Genomic DNA, 20,060 nt, shown 5'->3' on the forward strand with positions numbered 1-20,060 from the left:
TGAACCGCGTTCACTGTGGAATGCAAATAGTGGCCTTCCAGACAAAGCCCTGCAGAATACTTTTTTTTTTTTTTTGTCCGTATATGTCTCAATTTCCCTTGTAATGTAAACACATTTGGGCTGCACTGCTTGCTGAGGATATAATTTAGGGACGGAGGACCAAAGTTGGGTGATTTGATGTGTTGCACCATTCAGATTTCATATAATAGGTGTGTTTGGTTCACATTCACATTGCGACTGAGTTTATAGTATTTGCTTTGGCGTTTTATTCCACCACAGACAAAAAAGCAATACTGTCGCCATGCATATTTTTAACCAGCTCCAAATGCATATGGCGGTAGAAATGGAGCCATGTCCTTGCACAATTTAGTGCCTGGCAGATACATTTGTTTGGCTGAAATGAAAATAAAACGGCCTCCCAACGTTTTTTTCCCCATCTCTGTAGTCGAGGGCAGAAACCTCATGCGGCGACACACTGTATTTCTGTGGTAAAGTAATGGTACACTTACTGTATCTTCTAAATACTGCTTTGCCATCATAGTTCTCACAGTTGGCAGAGGCTTTCAAATGCATGGCAGGTATTTCAGTGGATGTTTAATTATAATGAGCAGAGGTATTAAGGTTTCTCTGATTTTGCATGCTGGTGTGAGGCGTGAAGGCGAACATCATACTTACTGTTTGATGATGTTCGTTCTCATTCATTAAGCTATCAGGATGGCTACAGTTGTCGTCAGTGGTAAACTGATATGGATTTTTTTTTTTTTTTAAGGCCAATGCCGATATTTTAAAGAGCAGGGTTTCAAATGGTTCTCATGGCTGTCAAAATAAAAGTCTTCATCGACCAAACAGAAAAACGTGTCGGCCAATGTCAAATATCGGCCGATAATATCTGCCTTGGCGATATATATCGGCCCGCCCCTAGTTATCATGTGTTTGTGAATACACAAATATTTTTATAAACTAGCAATTCACTGTAACATTTATTATAAGCACCTTTATCTATGTCTCATTGTTGTGGCATTTTTGAGCATGATTAAACAAGTGATTACTTGGCTTTGTGAGGTAAAAAATTTGATTTGATGAGATTGCCTGTAAGGCTAGATTTGATTAAATGTTTGTTGCAGTTTTGTGACATCTGTCTACAGTTCATACAGTATTACCCCTGAAAAGTATTTTTAATGCTTTTGCAGACAAAGTGTTCAATTCAGCACTTTTTGCAAAGCGCAACATGTTTGGGCGTCACGAGGAATTCAGTACTTTGTGTTTTTTTCTCTCTCTTGTTTGTCAGCATGTTGGCCCTGTCACAGTCAAACATTCCTCATAAGTAGTCATTGTTCTCTCAGCTCCATGGTTATCGCAATACATCATGCACATCATGTGCTCATTTCACATAAATGTGCTATACTTAAAAGATAGCGCTTTTAAGTATAATGAAATGTGCCAACATGTGCGATTGCAGAACTTGTTACTGAAAAAAAATACAGTCTGTATTACAGTGAAATGATACATTTGAGTACTGAGTTTCGAGTTATTTAATTACATGTACTTAATATAGGGTTATGGTTTGGGGTTGACTTAGTTTTGTAGGTTTAAAGAGATTTTTGACCCAAACATTTTTTTTATTCTGTCATAATTTTCTCATCACCTTAAAGGGATAGTTCACGTTGAAATTAATTTTTGGTATGTTTTAGCTTACCTCAAGGGCATCCAAGATGTAGGTGTCTTTGTTTCCACAGTATTTTTAATTTTGATATTTTTAGGTCAAACCGTTCTTGTCTGTCAGTCATATAATGGAGGTGTATGGGGTCCACCTCAAAGAGCATCCACAGAGAAGTCCAAATTAAACATGATTTAATGACTCGTAAATGTAAGTACACATTGATGGCCTAAGACACGAAACGAGCGGTTTGTGTGAGAAAACCAACAGTATTTATATAATTTTTACCTCTTGTAATAACAGCCATGTCCAACTGATCTGAAGGCACGGCGCTTCGGTCTACGCAAGCGCCAGAAAGCTCCGGAAGTGATTTCTCGCGCGTGTACGTCACTCATTGTTTACACTGAGATTTCAGAAGTGCGTTGATTATTTATTTATTTTTTTCGCGTTGATTTTTTTTTTTCCGCAACCGCGCGAGAGATCAGATCAGTGTCTTCAGATCACTTGGACGTGGCTGTGGTTACAAGGTAAAAACGATATAAATACTGTTCGTTTTCTCACACAAACTGCTCGTTTCGTGTCTTAGGCCATCAATGTGTACTTACATTTACGAGTCATTAAATTATGTTTAATTGTGACTTCTCTGTACTTGATCTTTGAGGTGGACCCCATATACCTCCATTATATGACTGACAGACAAGAACGGTTTGACCTAAAAATATCAAAATTGAAAATACTGTGGAAACAAAGACACCTACATCTTGGATGCCCTTGAGGTAAGCTAAAACATATCAACAAATTAATTTCAAAGTGAAGTTTCCCTTTAACTTCTTGTTACCAAATCTGTAATCTGCAGAACACAAAAAAAAAAGAAATTTGAGAAATATCAATGGTCACCAACAGCTACCAACATTCTTAAAAATAGTTTCTTTTGTGTTCCAAAGAGCCAAGAAAGTCATACAGGTTCGTAACAAACATTTAAAAAAAAAATAGTAAAAAAAGTAAACATTTTTAGGTAAACTTTCCCTTCAAGTTAATGTGAGGATTGCTTAAAATGAATTTGATTTAACCCAGTCCATTCTGATTTGAACTCGCAAGACAACAGCTGATTCTGCAGTGATAATAAAGCCCTAAAGCAGTAAAATTGGACTCATGAACGTTGTGTAAAACTGGATGCGCACAGAAGAGAACTCACTGTATGAAGAGCTTATGCTTCACTTTGTCCTATTGCAACCTTCAAAGTAAAGCTTAAACTTCTAATAAGATTAGGTATGCCTGATATCTATTAGCACTCCTGTGTCCTGCTGGCTCCAGGTGAATTAGCACACTGGTGGGAAGACAGAAAGCAGAAAAAAAACGTCTCTATTTTAGGGGCTTCCGTTTCCACAGCTTAGATATTTGCACAGGCGAGAGCAACGTTTACCGTCAGCTCTCTTTCACACGCTACGTCCCGTCTGGTGCACGCCAGTTTCAGAGTGCACATCAGGAGAACGGGTCATACGAGTGCTACGGGGGCCGTAATGTTTACTCGAAGCTGTATTTCCTGAAGTGGTTCAACGCTTGCTGTTTACACTACTGTATGAGCGACAGTCATTTGTCACGGCGCCGCCGCTCACTCCTTCTCCCTTATGTGTGTGTCTAATTTCACCTCAGGGCGGCTCGGTTTTGTTTTGCGTAACGAGAGCTTTGGGATTTGAGCGGCCCCAGAAGTTCTGTGCTATTTGCAGAGCTCTCGGTTTATTTTCAGTGCTAAAGAGGCAGTCGGGTTAAGAAATAATCTTTCGGCCCGTTTTGTCACTTTTTTAAGTCTTATCAGATTCTGAGCTTGTTTTAAACTCTTGTGAAAACTTCAAAATGCATTAAGGAATAATATAAGCATTACTTACAAATGGTAGTCCACTACTGAATGCAAATTAAATGAAACAAAATTACAGTTAGAAACATTATTTATTGCACTTTTAGGTAATGTAAACTGACTACTTTTAAACTTGTTTTCAGCTGTAAAGTATACTATTTTGATATAAAAATACAAAGAGAAAGAAAATATATTCCACTTGGGGCTGGACAATATTGAAGAAAAATGCAATAAGCGATAACTCGTTAAATAATGCGATGCTTGATATGTGATACGGTAATGCTTTAAGTGTGTAAAATAAATTTTAATTATATTTAAATTTAAAAAACTGAAAATAAAATCATGTTTCACACTATTTTTGTGAGAATAAAGCGTCCCTACAACTTCTGAAAGTGAATAGCGGTGTTATCTGGTTTTTTTAGCTGTAGCATTACATAAAAAGTAAGTGTCATTTACTTTACGTGTATTTGACAATAGACGTAATCAAATGTAAAAATAAAACACTGCTTAGTCTTCACTGTATTTATTAAAGCTACACTGTGTAACTCTTTTAGTTTATTCTTAGCTAAAAACACTTAGTTCTTTCAAAAAATATGTGCTCATTAATGTATATTTACTTTGTTCAAGTAATAAAGTATTCTCGTGAGTGTATAATATGCCATTGAAAATACATACCTAATGTCGGTCGCCATGTTGCCCCTCCATCTTGAAAGTACATTAGCCAAAGAGGGACATACCCGTTAATTCAAGCTTCGCCTTTCGCGTTTATGTTTGAGTTAACACTTATGGACGAGGTCGAACTGGAAGCCATGTTAATCTTGGACTACATTGGCCACCGTAGGAGTTAAAACGAAATCGGAATTGAGAGGAACTGAAACTAATATTTACTGGATGGTCATATACCTTTTCACCACTAGATGGGAGTAAAAATCACACAGTATAGCTTTAAACATACACTGATTCTAAAAGTTATTCCATCAGGAGCAGGTAGCAATGTTGTTTTATTAACATTAAACATACAATCGGAAGCAGATTTATTAGGCTGCTGTCGCTTTAAGAGCTGCACAGATCCAAAATACATAGTTACATGCGTGTTTCTTTCTCAACTGTTTACTCCACTTAAGGTATAACTGACTGTGTTAACGTTAATAGTCAGCTAGGTGGGCATTTTGAGAGAATTTTGTCTGTATTTGGCCATATAACCTGCGGAAGAGAAGTGAAATCAGATTACACACTGTCTGAGAGGCGGCACTGTCCGCCTGAGTACTTTGCTCATGGCCCCTAATAACATTAAGCATGTCACATGTATGTAACAGTCATGTGTCTAGTCTGTTCTCTCTGCTGTCTGCATCGGCCTAAAACTCAGACTTCTCGTAATCTTTTGAAGTTTTAAAACCATTCAACTGTTTTTCGTAAACCATTGCAATATGTAAATTTGCGATATTTCTATAATTTGTATATATCGTGCAGCCTTAATTCTAAGCCTTACCCTGCACCAAACATAAGGTCTTTTTATATACAGACCAGGTAATAATATTGAAAAACATTAATGACCCTCTTGGTGTTTTTTTTTTTTTTTTTTTTTTTTTTGCTCTTCCTTCAGGTAAATTTGTGAAGATTAAGAAGAAACAAGGCCTGCCTACAAACTCTGACAACAACATTAATAGACATTCACCCAGCAACAAGAGGAGTGGTGCACCCAGCTTGGTGGCCCATAGGCCCTTGAAGGAACGTGTCATTCACATTCTGGCCTTAAAGCCCTACAGCAAGCCAGAACTCCTGCTCTGGCTGGAGAGGGAGAAAGCCAGCCCCAAAGACAAGGCCGACTTGAGCGCTGTGCTGGATGAGGTAAAACACAAGTGCTCAACAAACAAATATTTATAATATACATCAATGGAAAAATGTGTCCAAACCTTTCATATTACTGTGATTTTTAGTATGAATTGGTTTCAATTTGATGCTCTCACTCTAGTGATTGTACTTGTGTACAATATATACATATCACTCTGTTTTAAAAGTCATTAAAGGAGTAGTTCACTTTAAAACAAAAACTTTTGCTGATAATTTACTCACCCCCATGTCATCCAAGATGTCCATGTCTTTATTTCTTCAGTTGAAAAGAAATTAAGGTTTTTGATAAACATTCCAGGATTTTCTCCATATAATGGACTTCAATGGGAACCAAACGGTTCAAGGTCCAAATGAGAGTTTCAGTGCAGCTTCAAAGGGCTTTAAACGACACCAGACGATGAATAAGGGTCTTATCTAGCGAAATGATCGGTGATTTAAAAAATAAATAACAAAGTTTAAGTTTTATAAGCACAAATGCTCACCTTGCTCTGTTCTGTGATGCACGTTCATGATTAAACTCGTTCATCAAAATGAACAAATCTTATTTGAGTCATGACTCGAAGGGTCCTAGATAAGACCCTTATTCATCGTCTGGTGTCGTTTAAAGCCCTTTGAAGCTGCACTGAAACTCTCATTTGGACCTTGAACCGTTCGGTTCCCATTGAAGTCCATTATATGGAGAAAATCCTGGAATGTTTTCATCAAAAACCTTCATTTATTTTCAACTGAAGAAATAAAGACATGGACATCTTGGATGACATGGGGGTGAGTAAATTATCAGCTAAAGTTTTTTTTGTTTTTTTTAAGTGAACTACTCCTTTAATTTACATTACATTTCAAATGTTTGGGGTCAGTATGATTGTTTTAAATGTTTTTGAAAAGTCTCTTATGCTCACCAAGATTGCATTTACGCTATCAAAAATACAGTTAAAAACAGTATTGTGAAATATTAGTTTAAAATGACTTTTATAAAACTGATAGTTCTGGTCCTTGATTCTGATATGTGTTATAAATATAACGGTATAACGTTATATCTGTTGTTTCTGGTGTTTATTTTGTGAATAAAATAAATATTAAAATGAATATTTTAATGGAGTAACCGTTTTATAAAAGCAATAAGCCCCTTGAAGCTGTGTTTTACAGCGCATTTACTGTGCTCCGCGACGTGCCTAACAACGCCCCTTAGCTGTTCTAAATTCACTGTAAATCATGGCTTCAAGGGGCTTATTGCTTTATTTTCTATTTTAATATGTTTTAAATGTTATTTATTTATTTATTTTTTGGGGGGAAAGCTGAATTTTCAGCATAATTACTCCAGTCTTCAGTGTCACATGATCCATCAGAAATTATTGTAATATTCTGATTTGGTGATTTGATTAAAACCGCTAACTCATAAGCTTGTTCAAGATTGTTTGATGAACAATTTTGACTTCACTTAATAAAACGAACCAGTTCATAAGAGTCATTTGTTCACAAATCGATAAAAAAAAAAAAAAAAAAAAATCGTGAATTGCCCTGTTGGTTATTGCATGCAGGAAACACTTACTGCAAATGTAATTAACTGAGACCACCCCACAAGATGATATCTGACCATCTGTATATGAAAGCACACAAAGGCTAGATTTGAAATTGTTCCACGTTCTTATTTTTGTCCCTTTCGTGACCATTTTAGTTCTACTCTGGAGCCTGTATAATATGTTGTTAATTAAAATTCTTTGTCAGTGTAACATTCTGCACCAGTGCCAACTTTTTTTTTTTTTTTTTTTTATCTCTCCCATCAATCCTACTTCAGTAAACACAGTTCAGTGCTCGGCTTGTACAGATAATCTAGTTTATGTCCAGATCTGCTTCCCTATTGCATTTGTGCAGGCGAGATGGCCTTGGCTGATTTTGTCAGTAGGTTTATTTGCTAATGTTTCCTGCTGGGTTTATTTTCAGGAGTTCCTGCACAGTCAACAAGGGGAGGTTGCAGTGCTAGCAGTAGCAATTAGCCTTCTGCCTTAATGATATTTCGAGAATGGATCATGTTTTGACAGAGAAACTGGCTTCATATGCCATTTGTAGAAGTGCTCTACAGAGCGTCCCGTGCTGCAATACATTTATGCTTTCTGTTTTACATTTATGAGGTCTGAATTGAATTAGTTTCCTCTGGATGTATTTAAGAATGTCCTTAAAAGGCCTATCGTATGTTATTTTTCTCTCTTCTGAAGTGTCATATTTCTTTAAAAAGATGCTGACTGAAGGAAAGCTTGATGGTTCAAGTCACTCTTGAAAAATTGTTTTCTTAAAGGGATACTCCACTTTTTTTTTTGGAAATATGCTCATTTTACCACTCCCCCAGAGTTAAACAGTTGGGTTTTACCGTTTTCGAATGTATTCAGACGATTTTTTGATATTTAGAAGAATATCAGTAACCAGACAGTTTCTGGTCTCATTGACTTCCATAGTATATTTTTTTCCTACTATGGAAGTCAATGAGACCAGAAACTGTCTGGTTACTGATATTCTTCTAAATATCAGAAAATCGGCTGAATGGATTTGAAAACGGTAAAACTCAACTGTTTAACTCTGGGGGAGTGGTAAAATGAGCCTATTTCCTAAAAATGTGGAGTATCCCTTTAAGTGTATTTGGGAACAGAGGGCAGTTTCTGATTTGGAGAATAATTCTATTGTATATTTCCTTTCAGGTGGCTAAAATCAATCCCAAAGACCACAGCTTTACTCTAAAGGATGATTTCTACAGACATGTGCGGAGGGACTGGCCCGGCTATGTGGAGGAAGAGCGCCAACTCATTCAAAGGGTGTTGGCAAGGTACATTTTCTCAGTTCTTACAACATCATTTTTATCATTTTGTAAATATGTAGTGCCGTTTTAGTGAGTGAGACCCTAATCTACCATACTTTCTATATCTTTGTTTTTCTTTACTCTACTTCCAACCTTTTTTTTTTTGTCCTGCATACTCCCACAGCCCAATTACTGTACAGTGCTGCTTGGACACATTTCTCAATACTTTATACATTCTCAATACATTACTCAACTCTTCACACAGTTCTTCTAACCAATTTTCATCTTTGCACAGCACTAAATTTCACATTCAGAGTGCTCTTACTATCAAAACACTTAATTCATGTCACAAATTAGGCCATTCTTTCATTAGCACACTAGCAATGTTTCCGCCCAACAAACACACTTTGTCACTCAGAAAACAATGACCTAAAATCACTGACTACAGGTTGCATTATACATGTTTTCTTTTGAAAACTGTTTTTTACAAAACAAGAATGACACTCTAATTTTGAGAATCCATTGCAAAATTATTCCTTAGTTTGCTATTCTGTAGACTGGTAATGAAATTGAAAAGGCTAACACTTGTGTAAGTGTTCAGCTTTAGTTGTTATACGACAAAATGTAAAATTACATCTTACCCCAAGGGTCTAACTTTATCTTTTTAGGTATCACTTTACTTGAAGGGGTGTACATAAGACTGGCATGACACCTTCATAATGACATATGTTTTGAATATAAAGTAGGGTTTATGCATGTTTATGACAACTGTTATTAAGTGTCTTTACCTCAATAATGACATTTTGAATGCAAATATGACATTGTTTTAGATGCATTGTTTTTAAATCAAGCTAAACTGACACTTGGTTGGCTTTGACATTGGCTGTCATGATGCCATTATAACTGTGTCATGAATATTTTTCGTGACCTCAACTACCATGGTACTAATTGAATTTGTCATTAAAAAGTTAATGGCTTCATGACAGCCAATGTCAAAACCAACCACCTGACCGTTTAATGTAATGTTAACCAATAAAGCTGGGTGCTTTCTTAAGTTTGATAATTAATCTGCTATGTCATGTTTATGTGACAGGTTGTGTTGTCTTAGTAATGTTAAGTATCATGACAAAGACACTGACAGGTTATGTATTGGTTTATGTCAAGGTGTCATAACAAAGACATCTCAAACAATGTCATATTTGCATTCAAAATGTCATAACTGAGCGAATGACACTTAATGACAGTTGTCACAAACATGCATAAAACTTCCATATATGTCATGTCATGATTATGAAGGTGTCATGTTAGATTTATGCACACCCCTTCAAGTAAATTTTTACCTCTTTTTACTTCAAAATAACAATTTGATTCAACGAATGTGTTAAAATGTAAAACAAAATGCAGTAAAACTTTTCAGCGAGTGTGCTTGAGAAACACTGAAACGAATAGGGTTCAATGCTGGAACTACTGGTTGTTCCACGACACGCATTTCCTCAATTCCTATTAAAGTCTATGAAAATGTCGTGAACTAAATTTAGTTTAAATTTCTTACATTTTATTTTATTTCAGTTAACAAAAATGTATTAATAGTTTTAGGTAAGGCTAATAACCCTACTTTTGAAACATGGTCAGCTTTCATAACAGTGTTATTTCCTAACTTTCTTTGACTAAGAAGTGCTGATGACGTTTAGCACAGTATTGTCATCCAAGCCGTGCCCCCGCAGTCTGCTGTGTGATGTGCTTTGGAGGCCCTATTAAGTATGCGTTTTAGCACAGATGATGTGGTTAATAGGCCTGTCTGAGCAGGAAGCTATGCGATTCACTGTGCTGTTGAGTGGAATTATGCTGAAAGCTTATGTGCAGCCGCATTCAGTCCCGGGAACAATGGGGGAATAAACGACAGCCATCCTGCCAAGTACGAGCTTGGCAGCCGTGTTTTTGGGTGGTTTTCAACACTCCGCCTAACTGACTGTGTACTTCAGTTTCTCCTCTGCCTCTCTATATGCGCACTGCCAGTCAAAGGGTCGTAATGGGACGGCTCAAGATGCTCTTGCAATAATCCCCAGAATGGGACTTGCACAACATGGCGTGTTTGCTGAAACGTGCTTCTGTGCATAAGTTTCAATGTTTTTGAAAGAGGTCTCTTATGCTCACCAAGGTGAAGTAATACTGTGAAATTTTATGGATTTTAATATATATTTAAAATGTCATTTATTCCTGTGATGCAAAGCTGAATTTTCAGCGTCATTACTCCAAATCATTCTGATTTGGTGCTTATTGCGCAACATTACATGTTCAAAATACCCGTTTTTCTAACCCATACATGCTTAAACAATTGCCTGATGAGCTGAATGAGCACTTCACTGCGATTGCCTCTATAATCCTGTACAGTCAAATACATAAGAGGGATTCAGGACGGAATTTGAGACTGGGCGTGACGTCATGGGCGTTCACGCTCTCCTGGCTATGGCAGGTTTGTGTATTCGCCGCCGTTCTCCGTATCAGCGAAGAAATCTCGAGCAGCACAAATTTAGTCAACTTTCGAGGAAAGTAGATAGATTCAAAGAGACCGGCTTGTATTTCATTTCAAACCCTAACGCAAACTGCACGTAAGGCAAAGAAAATATAACTTTTGTCTGGTGCCAAGCGTCGGAATAAGACGAGAGTCAACATCGGGAAGCTTTCAACAAATGGAGAGATCTCCGGTCTGCTCTAGGGCTCAAACGGGATCCTATCATGAACGTGATTACATAATAATACAATCATAAGTGGATACTGTAAGCACATAAAACAGTTCAACATGGAGTTAGATGGAAACAAAAACCGAAGTTGTCTACTACTCCCGTTTTCCCCTCACACACACTCAAATGCCTTTCCTTTCATATATTTAAAATGACTTGCAGATTTATAACTTTATTACCTCTGAAGGCATTATGACTGTAACAAAAGATGGTGTGGTCCATGAAGGTGCACACCTGGTTGCAGTTTCGCTTGTCACCAGAGGGGGCGTAGTTCTGCAAAAACTCAGACTTGCGCAATGCACCTTTAAGAAACATTTTTTATCAATGTTAAAAAGTTGTTCTGCCTAATATTTTTTTTATTGAAATATTCACATATTTTAAAGGATGTTTTGATAAATCGAACAGCATTTATTTAAAACAGAACTTTTGTAACAATGTAAGTCTTTTGACCAATTTAATGCAACCGTACTGACCGCAAACCATTTGAACTAGTGGCTTTTTTACATTTTATTTATTAGTTTAATAATATTTATAAATAAAAACCTATTTTTTTATATATTTTTGACTCTATATTCCACAGTAGTACAGCAGGTTTGTCAGGACGCTTATGAGAAACGATCCTCCGTGTGATGAAAAGGCAGCTCTATAAGAGGAAGGAGCTGTAGGAAGCAGATTGCCAGAGGAAAGTTCCAGCAGAGTAGGAATGTCTCTGGCACCATTGTTCTCGTCACTGGACATTATCGAGGCTTTTGCCAGTCTCACTGCAGATGTTATCAGTTACCCGGAAATGCTAAGCTAGACTAACAAGCCCTGGCGCTCTGACCGTCCGAACGCTGTACAGCAGTATTAGTGTTTTTACACTCCGCTCAGGAACACCCAAGCAAATCCTAGACCTTGATCCTGAGCTTTAAATGTCTTCTTGTTAAGGGCCTTTTTTATAGCTTTCTGGAACAAGGAGGTTTATCTCAACTTGGGACGTTTCACGGATTTGTTTCAGAATTGAATTAGCAAAGGTTTCCTGATGGCAAGCATGCAAAGAATGACATTTTGACAGCGTCACACTTTCTGATATTCCAGAAAACTCCAGCCTCTGAGCAGCAGCGGTAGCCAGTTGAAAAGCTTCCAGTCCAGCCATTCATTCCACAAAACCTCAGGGGATTCTCCGTCCCAACTCAGCCCTGTCAAGAATCTCTCCATGGTAAATATGCACCTATAAAAAGAAGTGCTGCTTTTCCCCCCCTGTCAGCCTCATTTTGAAAGCTTTTGCATGTTGTATAATCTCTGAAATGGACTAACAGGTTCTCGTATGCGCAGGTTTGTCATTGAATGTTATTGATTTTACCTGAGTTGAGTGAGAAGAGCTTCCTTTTTCTTTTATTTGTTTTCTCGTGAAGATCATGCTTGGCGCCGTCTGCTCTTTATTTATGGAGATGCTGGAGGCGCTTCAGTCACCGCTGTTTGCAAGAGCCAATTAAGCTGCCGGTCCACACTATTGCTAGTCGTCATGCTGTTTTCCATCTGCAAACTTGGTTAAAGTCTCCTTCTTTTTTTTACTCCCAGAAACGCCCAGTGCCTTCCGACCATCTAGAAAGTCAGACGCCGAAAAAGCCACGTTTATTAGACCAGAACTTGCCCTTGCAATCTCCTTCCAATGGACATCTCAGCTCCTCCATGGGCCGTAGCTCTTCTGCTCATGGGAACACAAGTTTGCAAAGAGGGACCAGTACAGCCCAGCATCAGAGCCCAGATCTTTACCAGCGTCACAAGCTCAGCGAGTCCAACAGCTTGCCCAAACCAGAACAGCCAGAACCAGCACAGCAGCCGCCTCCCAGCAGCCCCAAACACACAAGAACTGAACCAGAAATCCGCAATGACCAGCATCTAGCCAACGGCCAGCACAGAAAGAAGAAGTCCAAGAAGCATAAAGAAAAGGAGAGGGAACGCTTAAAACCTGCGTGGGCCGAGACCAGTCCCGACCTCAAACAGAACCAAGAAAATATTAATGGTGGGTTTAAAAGGCTTCCAAGTAAATATATAAAAATATTTTCAAGATTTGTTATCACAACATTTTTTCTTTTGTCAAATCAACTTATTAATTTCAGTTTCTGATGATTAAATCAATCTCCTTCATTGTATTAACTCACATTTTCCAGTTCAATCAACTTAAAATTTGAAGGCAACCAATATTTTTTAGAGTGTATACTAAAAGATTAGGGGTCTATAAGATTAAAAAAAAAAATAATAATAGTACAATGTATTATTGTGTTCCTGTTGTGTTGTAAAACACCTTTGCTGCTATTGAGATGTGAAGCGTGTAAGGTTAGGGACAGGTGTGATGGTATTGGTCAGTTTAAGGGTAGGTTAAGGTGTGGGGGAGGGTCAACAAATTACAAATGTAATTACATAAATTAATTATAGCTGTAATTACATGCTGGTATTTTAAAATATAAGTTCACTTTTACATTGCACTTATTTAAAAATACAGTAAGTGCAATGAAAAACATGTATGTACACAATAAGTCCATTGTATCAAATTATTAATTTCAATGTAAGTACATAGTACTTAAAGTCACTTAATATAAAGTGGGACCAAAAATTGTAATAGTAAATAATACTTTCATTCAGTAAGAAGGATACATTAAATTGATCGAAAGTGACAAAACATTTATTTGAAATGTATAAAGATCTATGCAAAAAATCTATTTCAAATTAATGCTGGTCTATTCATCAAATAATCCTAAAAAATATATTAAAAATGGATAATAATAAGAAATTGAGCATCGAATCAGCATATTAAAATGATTTCTGATGGACTCTCACTTAAAACTGAAGTAATTCAACTTTGTGAATTATTTAAACATTCAAAATGTATAGAAAGGTTTTATTTTAATCGTACTACTATGTCTTTTTTTTACTTCTTATGAAATGAATGCAGTTATGTAGAGAATACATTTTAAAAACATTAAACAATCTTACCATGCTAGTAGTGTGTATAACTAGGAAAGTTAAATGATAATCAATACCAATAGCGTAATTATAGCCCATAATACATTATTGTTATAGTATATTTGCTGGTGCCTATTTGACACAGGACGGATTTTCATAATCTTCAGTCTTTTGATTTTTATTGACATTTATTCTTTAAAATAAATATTACTTTTTAAAATGATTTTATGTATTATCATTATTATTTATTAACATAAACAGATTAGTTAACAGCTTTTTTAAGCTCTTCTGTTAACCGGACAAGAGATTTTGCTATCCTCAAAAAAAAAATTGTATAACATGAAACCTCAACGTTCAATCACTTATCCATCTACTGTAAGTTTATGCTAATGCTTGTTACATTGTACAATTTCAGGCAGTGATGTTAACAGGGATTGTGGTGATCAGGATCAACATTTACTTGCACTGCCATAAGGGCGATGGAGTCATTGTTTCTCAGAGGGCATTTCACAAATAATGTTTTTGATGCTTCATAACTTCTATTACACAAAAGAAAAACAAAACACCCTGTCTCTCGACTGCCACTGCAGTTCCTCTCAGAAGTAACTCACTTTTAGATGCTTTCATTTCAAGTGAAATGATCGCAAAACAGGTTCAGACATGCCAAGAAATTCAGGAAATGTTCCTGTATGTTTTGTGTGTGAATGCACAGATGTGTGTGTGAGGTGACTGCCTGTCTGCGCCCTTCCCTAGCGCGAGTGTGGACGATTAACTCGCTAACACCTGGCTGAACCATTGTTAAATGTGCAGAGCTCACGTTGACAGCTGGCTCAAGATTGACGTCTTGTCAGCATCGACCGTCCTCCACGTCCCTTATCGCAACGTTTGATAAATGGCTCCATCGGCCCAGGCAGTATGATATGTTTGTGTAGTCGGATTATATAAACCTTTTTATGATTCTTGTCTGTGTTAATGTGTAGACCACGAACGGCCCAACACACCTGTCACCCGTGCCTCGCCTGATGAGCTGCCTGACTATTTATTGTAAGTAAGACCAGATTTTGGCTTTGTGCTTCTGTATTTACTTACAGGTGGAGCATGTCTGTTGATTTTCATCATAAATGAATGAAGGAATCGAAAATGAACAGTGCTGCACATTTAAAGCTATAGCGCTTGATTTTACAGAGTAGAATTGATGAATATTTTTTTTAATTTGAATTTGAACTGACACAAACAGCACTGATCGTTTCAGTACTCATTTATTTTGATATGTAGTGCCACCTACTGGTTTCACCTAGTCAATTTTCTTTTCAGAAAATACAACACTATTACAGACTCTGAGCAGCGACAGAGGTACAAAGAGGATTTCTGTGCAGAATACGATGAGTACAGAGACCTTCATGAACGCATTGGGAAAGTTACAGAGATCTTTGTACAGTTGGGCTCTAAGATAAAGACACTGTCTCCTGGGACACAGAAGTATAAGGTATGGATAAATACTTCATATACACTATCATTTGGAGTCTTATTATTTTATATATTTTTAAATAAATTAATACTTTAATTCAACAAGGATGCATTGAATTGATCAAAAGTAACAGTAGGGCTGTCAAGCATCCAAAATAAAAGTTTGTGTTTACATAATATATGTGGGTGAACTGTGTATAACTATATCATATATATAAAAACACACACATGCTTGTATCTATTTATTTAATATTTTCATGTATATACTGTTTATAGATTTATATATACTTTCTATTATGTATAAATATAAATATTTTATATATAAATATATTTTTTTCTTTAATATCCATGCATGTGTGCATTTTATATATATATATAGAGAGAGAGAGAGAGACACAAAATAATTATACACAGTGCACCCACATATTATGTAAACACAAACTTTTATTTTGGATTCGATTAATCATTTGACAGCCCTAAAACACACTATTGTGTGTTTTAATAAAATGTTCTTTTCATTAGGGAGTCCTGAAAAAAAAGTGTCACGTTTCCAACATTTGAAAACAATCAAACTTTCATATTTGAATGATTTCTGAAGGATCATGTGACACTGAAGCCTGGAGTAATGATGAACATAAAAGCAGCCTTGGTGCACATTATGGTGAAACTTCTTTCAAAAGCATAAAAAAATCATTATCAGCCCCAGCCCCTACAGTTTTGAACAGTACTACAGTTTTGTCCAAGTTACTCGTGGAAGAATGTGTCCTTGTTTTTACGAGATAATTCCTTGGCAAACTTTATGTAACAGTTACATAATGCATAATGTCAGAGGTTATTTTAGATTAATATGTTTGATTTTTATTATTCTAGGTAATGGAAGATCAAATAATGGAGAAGTATAGGAAGTATAAGAAGGTAAGAGAATTGCATTGTGTTTGAAAAGCACATGTTGAATATGTTAGGGACTGTGCAAAGTAGAGCTACGTTTAAATATATACTAACTTACAGTAACTATGAGCCTTGATTTAATATTCTAAATCCCATTTACCTTTATTTTAGTATTTATTAATATTTTTGATTAGCTATTTTTTTATTTTTTTTATTTTGTTTGTTTTTTTTTTTTTGTACTTTTGTCATTTGTTTAAAAAACCTATAATTCTAATTAGTTTTAATTTATTTTAATTTCAATTTTAGTAATTTAAGTACTTCCAACTTATTTTATTTCAGTTAGCTGCCGGGGCAACTTTTTTTTTTCTTTTTCATTTTGTTTAGTTTTTGATTTATTTTAATTTTAAATTTTAGTAATTTAAGTACTTCCAACTTATTTTATTTCAGTTAGCTGCTGGGGCAACTTTTTTTTTTTTTTTTTAATTTTGTTTTGTTTTGTTTTTTAAAATGTTCATTCTTTTCTAAAACTATTTTTAATAGATTCGACTATTCAAAGTCTAATAACATTACTGGACCGTTTCTGCCTTGCATTCTGGTTCTAAATGAAAACTCGACATTATATGTAGTGCGTCTTCCGTCCTGCAGATGTCGCCATTGTTGATAGCCAGTGCGAAAGCCCCTACTTGTTTGATTTTCAACATGTTTGTGATCTTCTCTGTCCCTATAGAAGTTTCCAGGCTACCGGGAAGAAAAGAAACGCTGCGAGTATCTCCATCAGAAACTATCTCACATCAAAGGCCTGATTCTGGACTATGACCGCACACAAGCGCTCTCCTAGTGCCAGCCAATCCACTCTCCTCCTCCTCCTTCCCAGTCTGCTCGTACGGACCAAAAGACTCCTCAGTGGAAAAATCCAGGACCAAGTGTCTCTCCTTGAGAACGATCTTTCCTCCACACAAACTGTGGGTAACCGTGTGGAGCCAGAGGATCTAAGTCCAAACTATCAAACAAAGGCCAAGACCTCCGACTAGTGACTTAAGCCCTTTAAAGTTTCTGATTTTGTTAAAAAAAAAAAAGTGTTGAGGAATTTGGTTAGACGTGAGACACAACCTAAGCCAAACTAGTTTTCTTCCCCCACCCAGATGCAGCGTACGTGTAACTGTTGCCCTCCATCTTTGAGCTCTGACCTTCAAGGCTGCGGGCTGCTTTTAAGGTACAATCATAAAGCCTGGACGGTGAGAGATGATGATCTTATCCATGTTCGCTGTCTGTCTGTTATCGAAGCACAGATTCTATTTTGATATTTTACTGAATGTATATTTGTACACTTGTAAGATCTTGACATCTATAATAGAGCGTTTAATCACTGGATAGAATAAGGGAAACCCGGAATTTTCTCTGCTCTGGGGTGATCCTACCGAATTGTGTAGAGTACGAGGGTGCAATCCGTCATATGAACGTCATCAGACTCTCAGTTAGACCAGACCTTTCTCTTTTGTGTGTGTAGCCACATGATGAGCTCCGGGATCCAAATTTAATCTCGAATTCCTGTAGCCAATTGTGTAAAAGGAAAGGTGCTTAACCGGGACGCATCAAAATGAGAGAAAAATATGACAAACATATATTGAAGAGGGTTTCCATCGCAGAATAAAAAAAGGAATGTAATTGTGACTTTTACATCTATTTTCTCAGAATTGTGATAAAACCCTAAATTGTAAGTTATAAAGTCAGAATTGTGTGATTATAAACTCGCAATTGTAAGTTTTAAGTCTCTTTTTTGATCAAAACTAGCAATTGAGAGGAAAAAAAGTCCGAAATGTGAGTCACAATTACCTTTTTTATTTTTTATTCAGTGGCAGAAACAAGCATGAACACTCAGAAGTGATAATATTCTCATGATTTTTGTGTCCAGTGCTCAAACCACTACAGCACACTGTGTCCTTAAAATGATGTTAATAACATTATTATTATATTTTATTTGGACACTTAACAGCTGAAACAATCATGTTTTAAAGCACATTTAATTCCTTTTATCCTTTTTTTTTAACAAAAATGTATTGTATTGATTAATGAAAGAACATATTCATGACCTTATCTGTTGGATATGTTACAGGAACTTCAATGTATTTTGTATTGACATGTCGTTATTGGTTTAATCTCTTGAAGTTTGAAATAACACTGCGTTCTTTCCCTTTAAAGCATGAAGGTGTTTCTCTGAATCCCAATTTTTTTTAGTTTGGGTCATGTTTTATGTGAATGAAAGTATACAGTATGTCTGTTTTCCCAGAATGTAGGACTTATGAACACAAACTGAGGATCTCACTGGTCTTCAACTTTACATAATGGCCCGAAGCACAGTCTTTCCAAAGTCCTCTGTCCGTGTCATTCCTGTTCATGCCCATAGCCTCATGTACATTATGGAAGTATTTTTGTGTCACTTTTGCGCTTTGACATTTCTCTTGTGGAGACTGCTGATCTGTTATTTATGTCACTACAGTGTTAGTTCCTCTAATCCTTGATCCTGATTTGTTATCTGGCTGGAAAACTGATAGATAAATAAATGCCAAAATAGCATTGCTCTTTATATTGTTAACAGTTTGTTTCATCCTTTCATGGGGCAACTTCATGTATTGATGTAGATGCCTTAAATAAACTGGACCACATTAACTTAATTCTATGGACATGTCTTCTGAATTTTACTGCTTTGTGTGTTTACCACAGTGTTGCTATTGTTAACTAAAACTATAGCCTACAATTATTTTTGTTTATAAATACTGGATGAAAAACTAAAATTATCTTGGCAGCCAACTGAAATAAAATCTTTAAGTTTAAACATTAAAACTGAAAATATAAAAATAAAAGCGAATTCAAAATATTAAACACTATATAAATAATACTAAAATAGCATTAGTTTAGCACACTGTGTGCCTGACCTCACTGGGTAATTAAACCCTGGAAATACAGTACTATACTGTTGTTTCACATTTAATAGCAGTCAAGAGAACTCTTATTTTGAAGGACAAAAATGTTAAGTAAAACCTTTAGTACATCGTTGGACTTGTAGATAATTTAACCAAAAAGCTGTTTTAACTAATGCTGCTGCTGTCCGCTGACTTTTTCATTTCCAGTTCTGAATATCGATGGATAAGGCATTTAATTCGCATGAAATTAATTTTTTTTTTTTTTTTTTCAGCATCATAACTTGATCTTCCGCCAATTTTTCTTTCGTAACCTACGCTGGACTTTCTGCTTAAATCCCAACCACTTCTTACAGTTGACTGCAAGATAGGGGTACGTTGGTTCATACAACACAATGTTTGACAAAAAACTGAAAACTTCTGCATTTTGGGAGCCTGAAAATGCGAACTTTTGAAAACTGTTTTTAAAATAGAAGTTTTTGAAAATGATACTGTTATGTGTAAACTTAAAAAAAATATATATTAAAATTTGATTTCAAGCGCATGCGTATTATGTGTTTAGTCAATTGGCTTGTAGCCGGAAGTTGAAGCCTCGCGGGAGCTGATATCTTGTAGCAGAACTTCACTTGCGTTAGCATTCCCATTGACTTCCATTCATTTTGGTGTCACTTTGACAGCGAATAACTTTACATCTGAGGTGTTTGAAGACCCCATTTGTCCTTTATTTATTTCTAAAGAAACACAACAATGTATAAAAGGCTCCATTACCTCCATTAGCTTATGTTATGGCCCCGTAGAAGCAGTTTTAGTGAAAGTAGGCTAACGATTGCGTCATACCCACGCGACTCTCTGTCGCACAGTTGAGAGATTACCGTATGGACATGAGTAGAAGCTTGCGCGCAATCGGGGAAACATGGAGGCAAAATGACAAAATAATTAATCAGAATACCTA

At 36.2% G+C, this 20,060-nt stretch overlaps 1 protein-coding gene across 1 annotated transcript in view; it reads left to right on the forward strand.

Annotated features, from left to right (window-relative positions):
• LOC120487821 (RNA polymerase II elongation factor ELL) overlaps positions 1-17,086 on the forward strand; it is a 46,138-nt gene extending 29,052 nt beyond the window's left edge. The window contains exons 5-12 of the mRNA XM_039684219.2: positions 5,116-5,360; positions 8,051-8,175; positions 11,967-12,087; positions 12,450-12,894; positions 14,816-14,879; positions 15,150-15,321; positions 16,173-16,217; positions 16,918-17,086. Coding sequence (XP_039540153.2) covers positions 5,116-5,360; positions 8,051-8,175; positions 11,967-12,087; positions 12,450-12,894; positions 14,816-14,879; positions 15,150-15,321; positions 16,173-16,217; positions 16,918-17,028 — 1,328 coding nt within the window. The 3' untranslated portion in view covers positions 17,029-17,086. The remainder of the gene's footprint in view (positions 1-5,115; positions 5,361-8,050; positions 8,176-11,966; positions 12,088-12,449; positions 12,895-14,815; positions 14,880-15,149; positions 15,322-16,172; positions 16,218-16,917) is intronic.
• The last annotated feature ends 2,974 nt before the right edge of the window (positions 17,087-20,060 follow it).

This window comes from Pimephales promelas, chromosome 10, assembly GCF_988280905.1.
Source record: "Pimephales promelas chromosome 10, fPimPro1.hap1.1, whole genome shotgun sequence".
NCBI classification, from domain to species: Eukaryota; Metazoa; Chordata; class Actinopteri; order Cypriniformes; family Leuciscidae; genus Pimephales; species Pimephales promelas.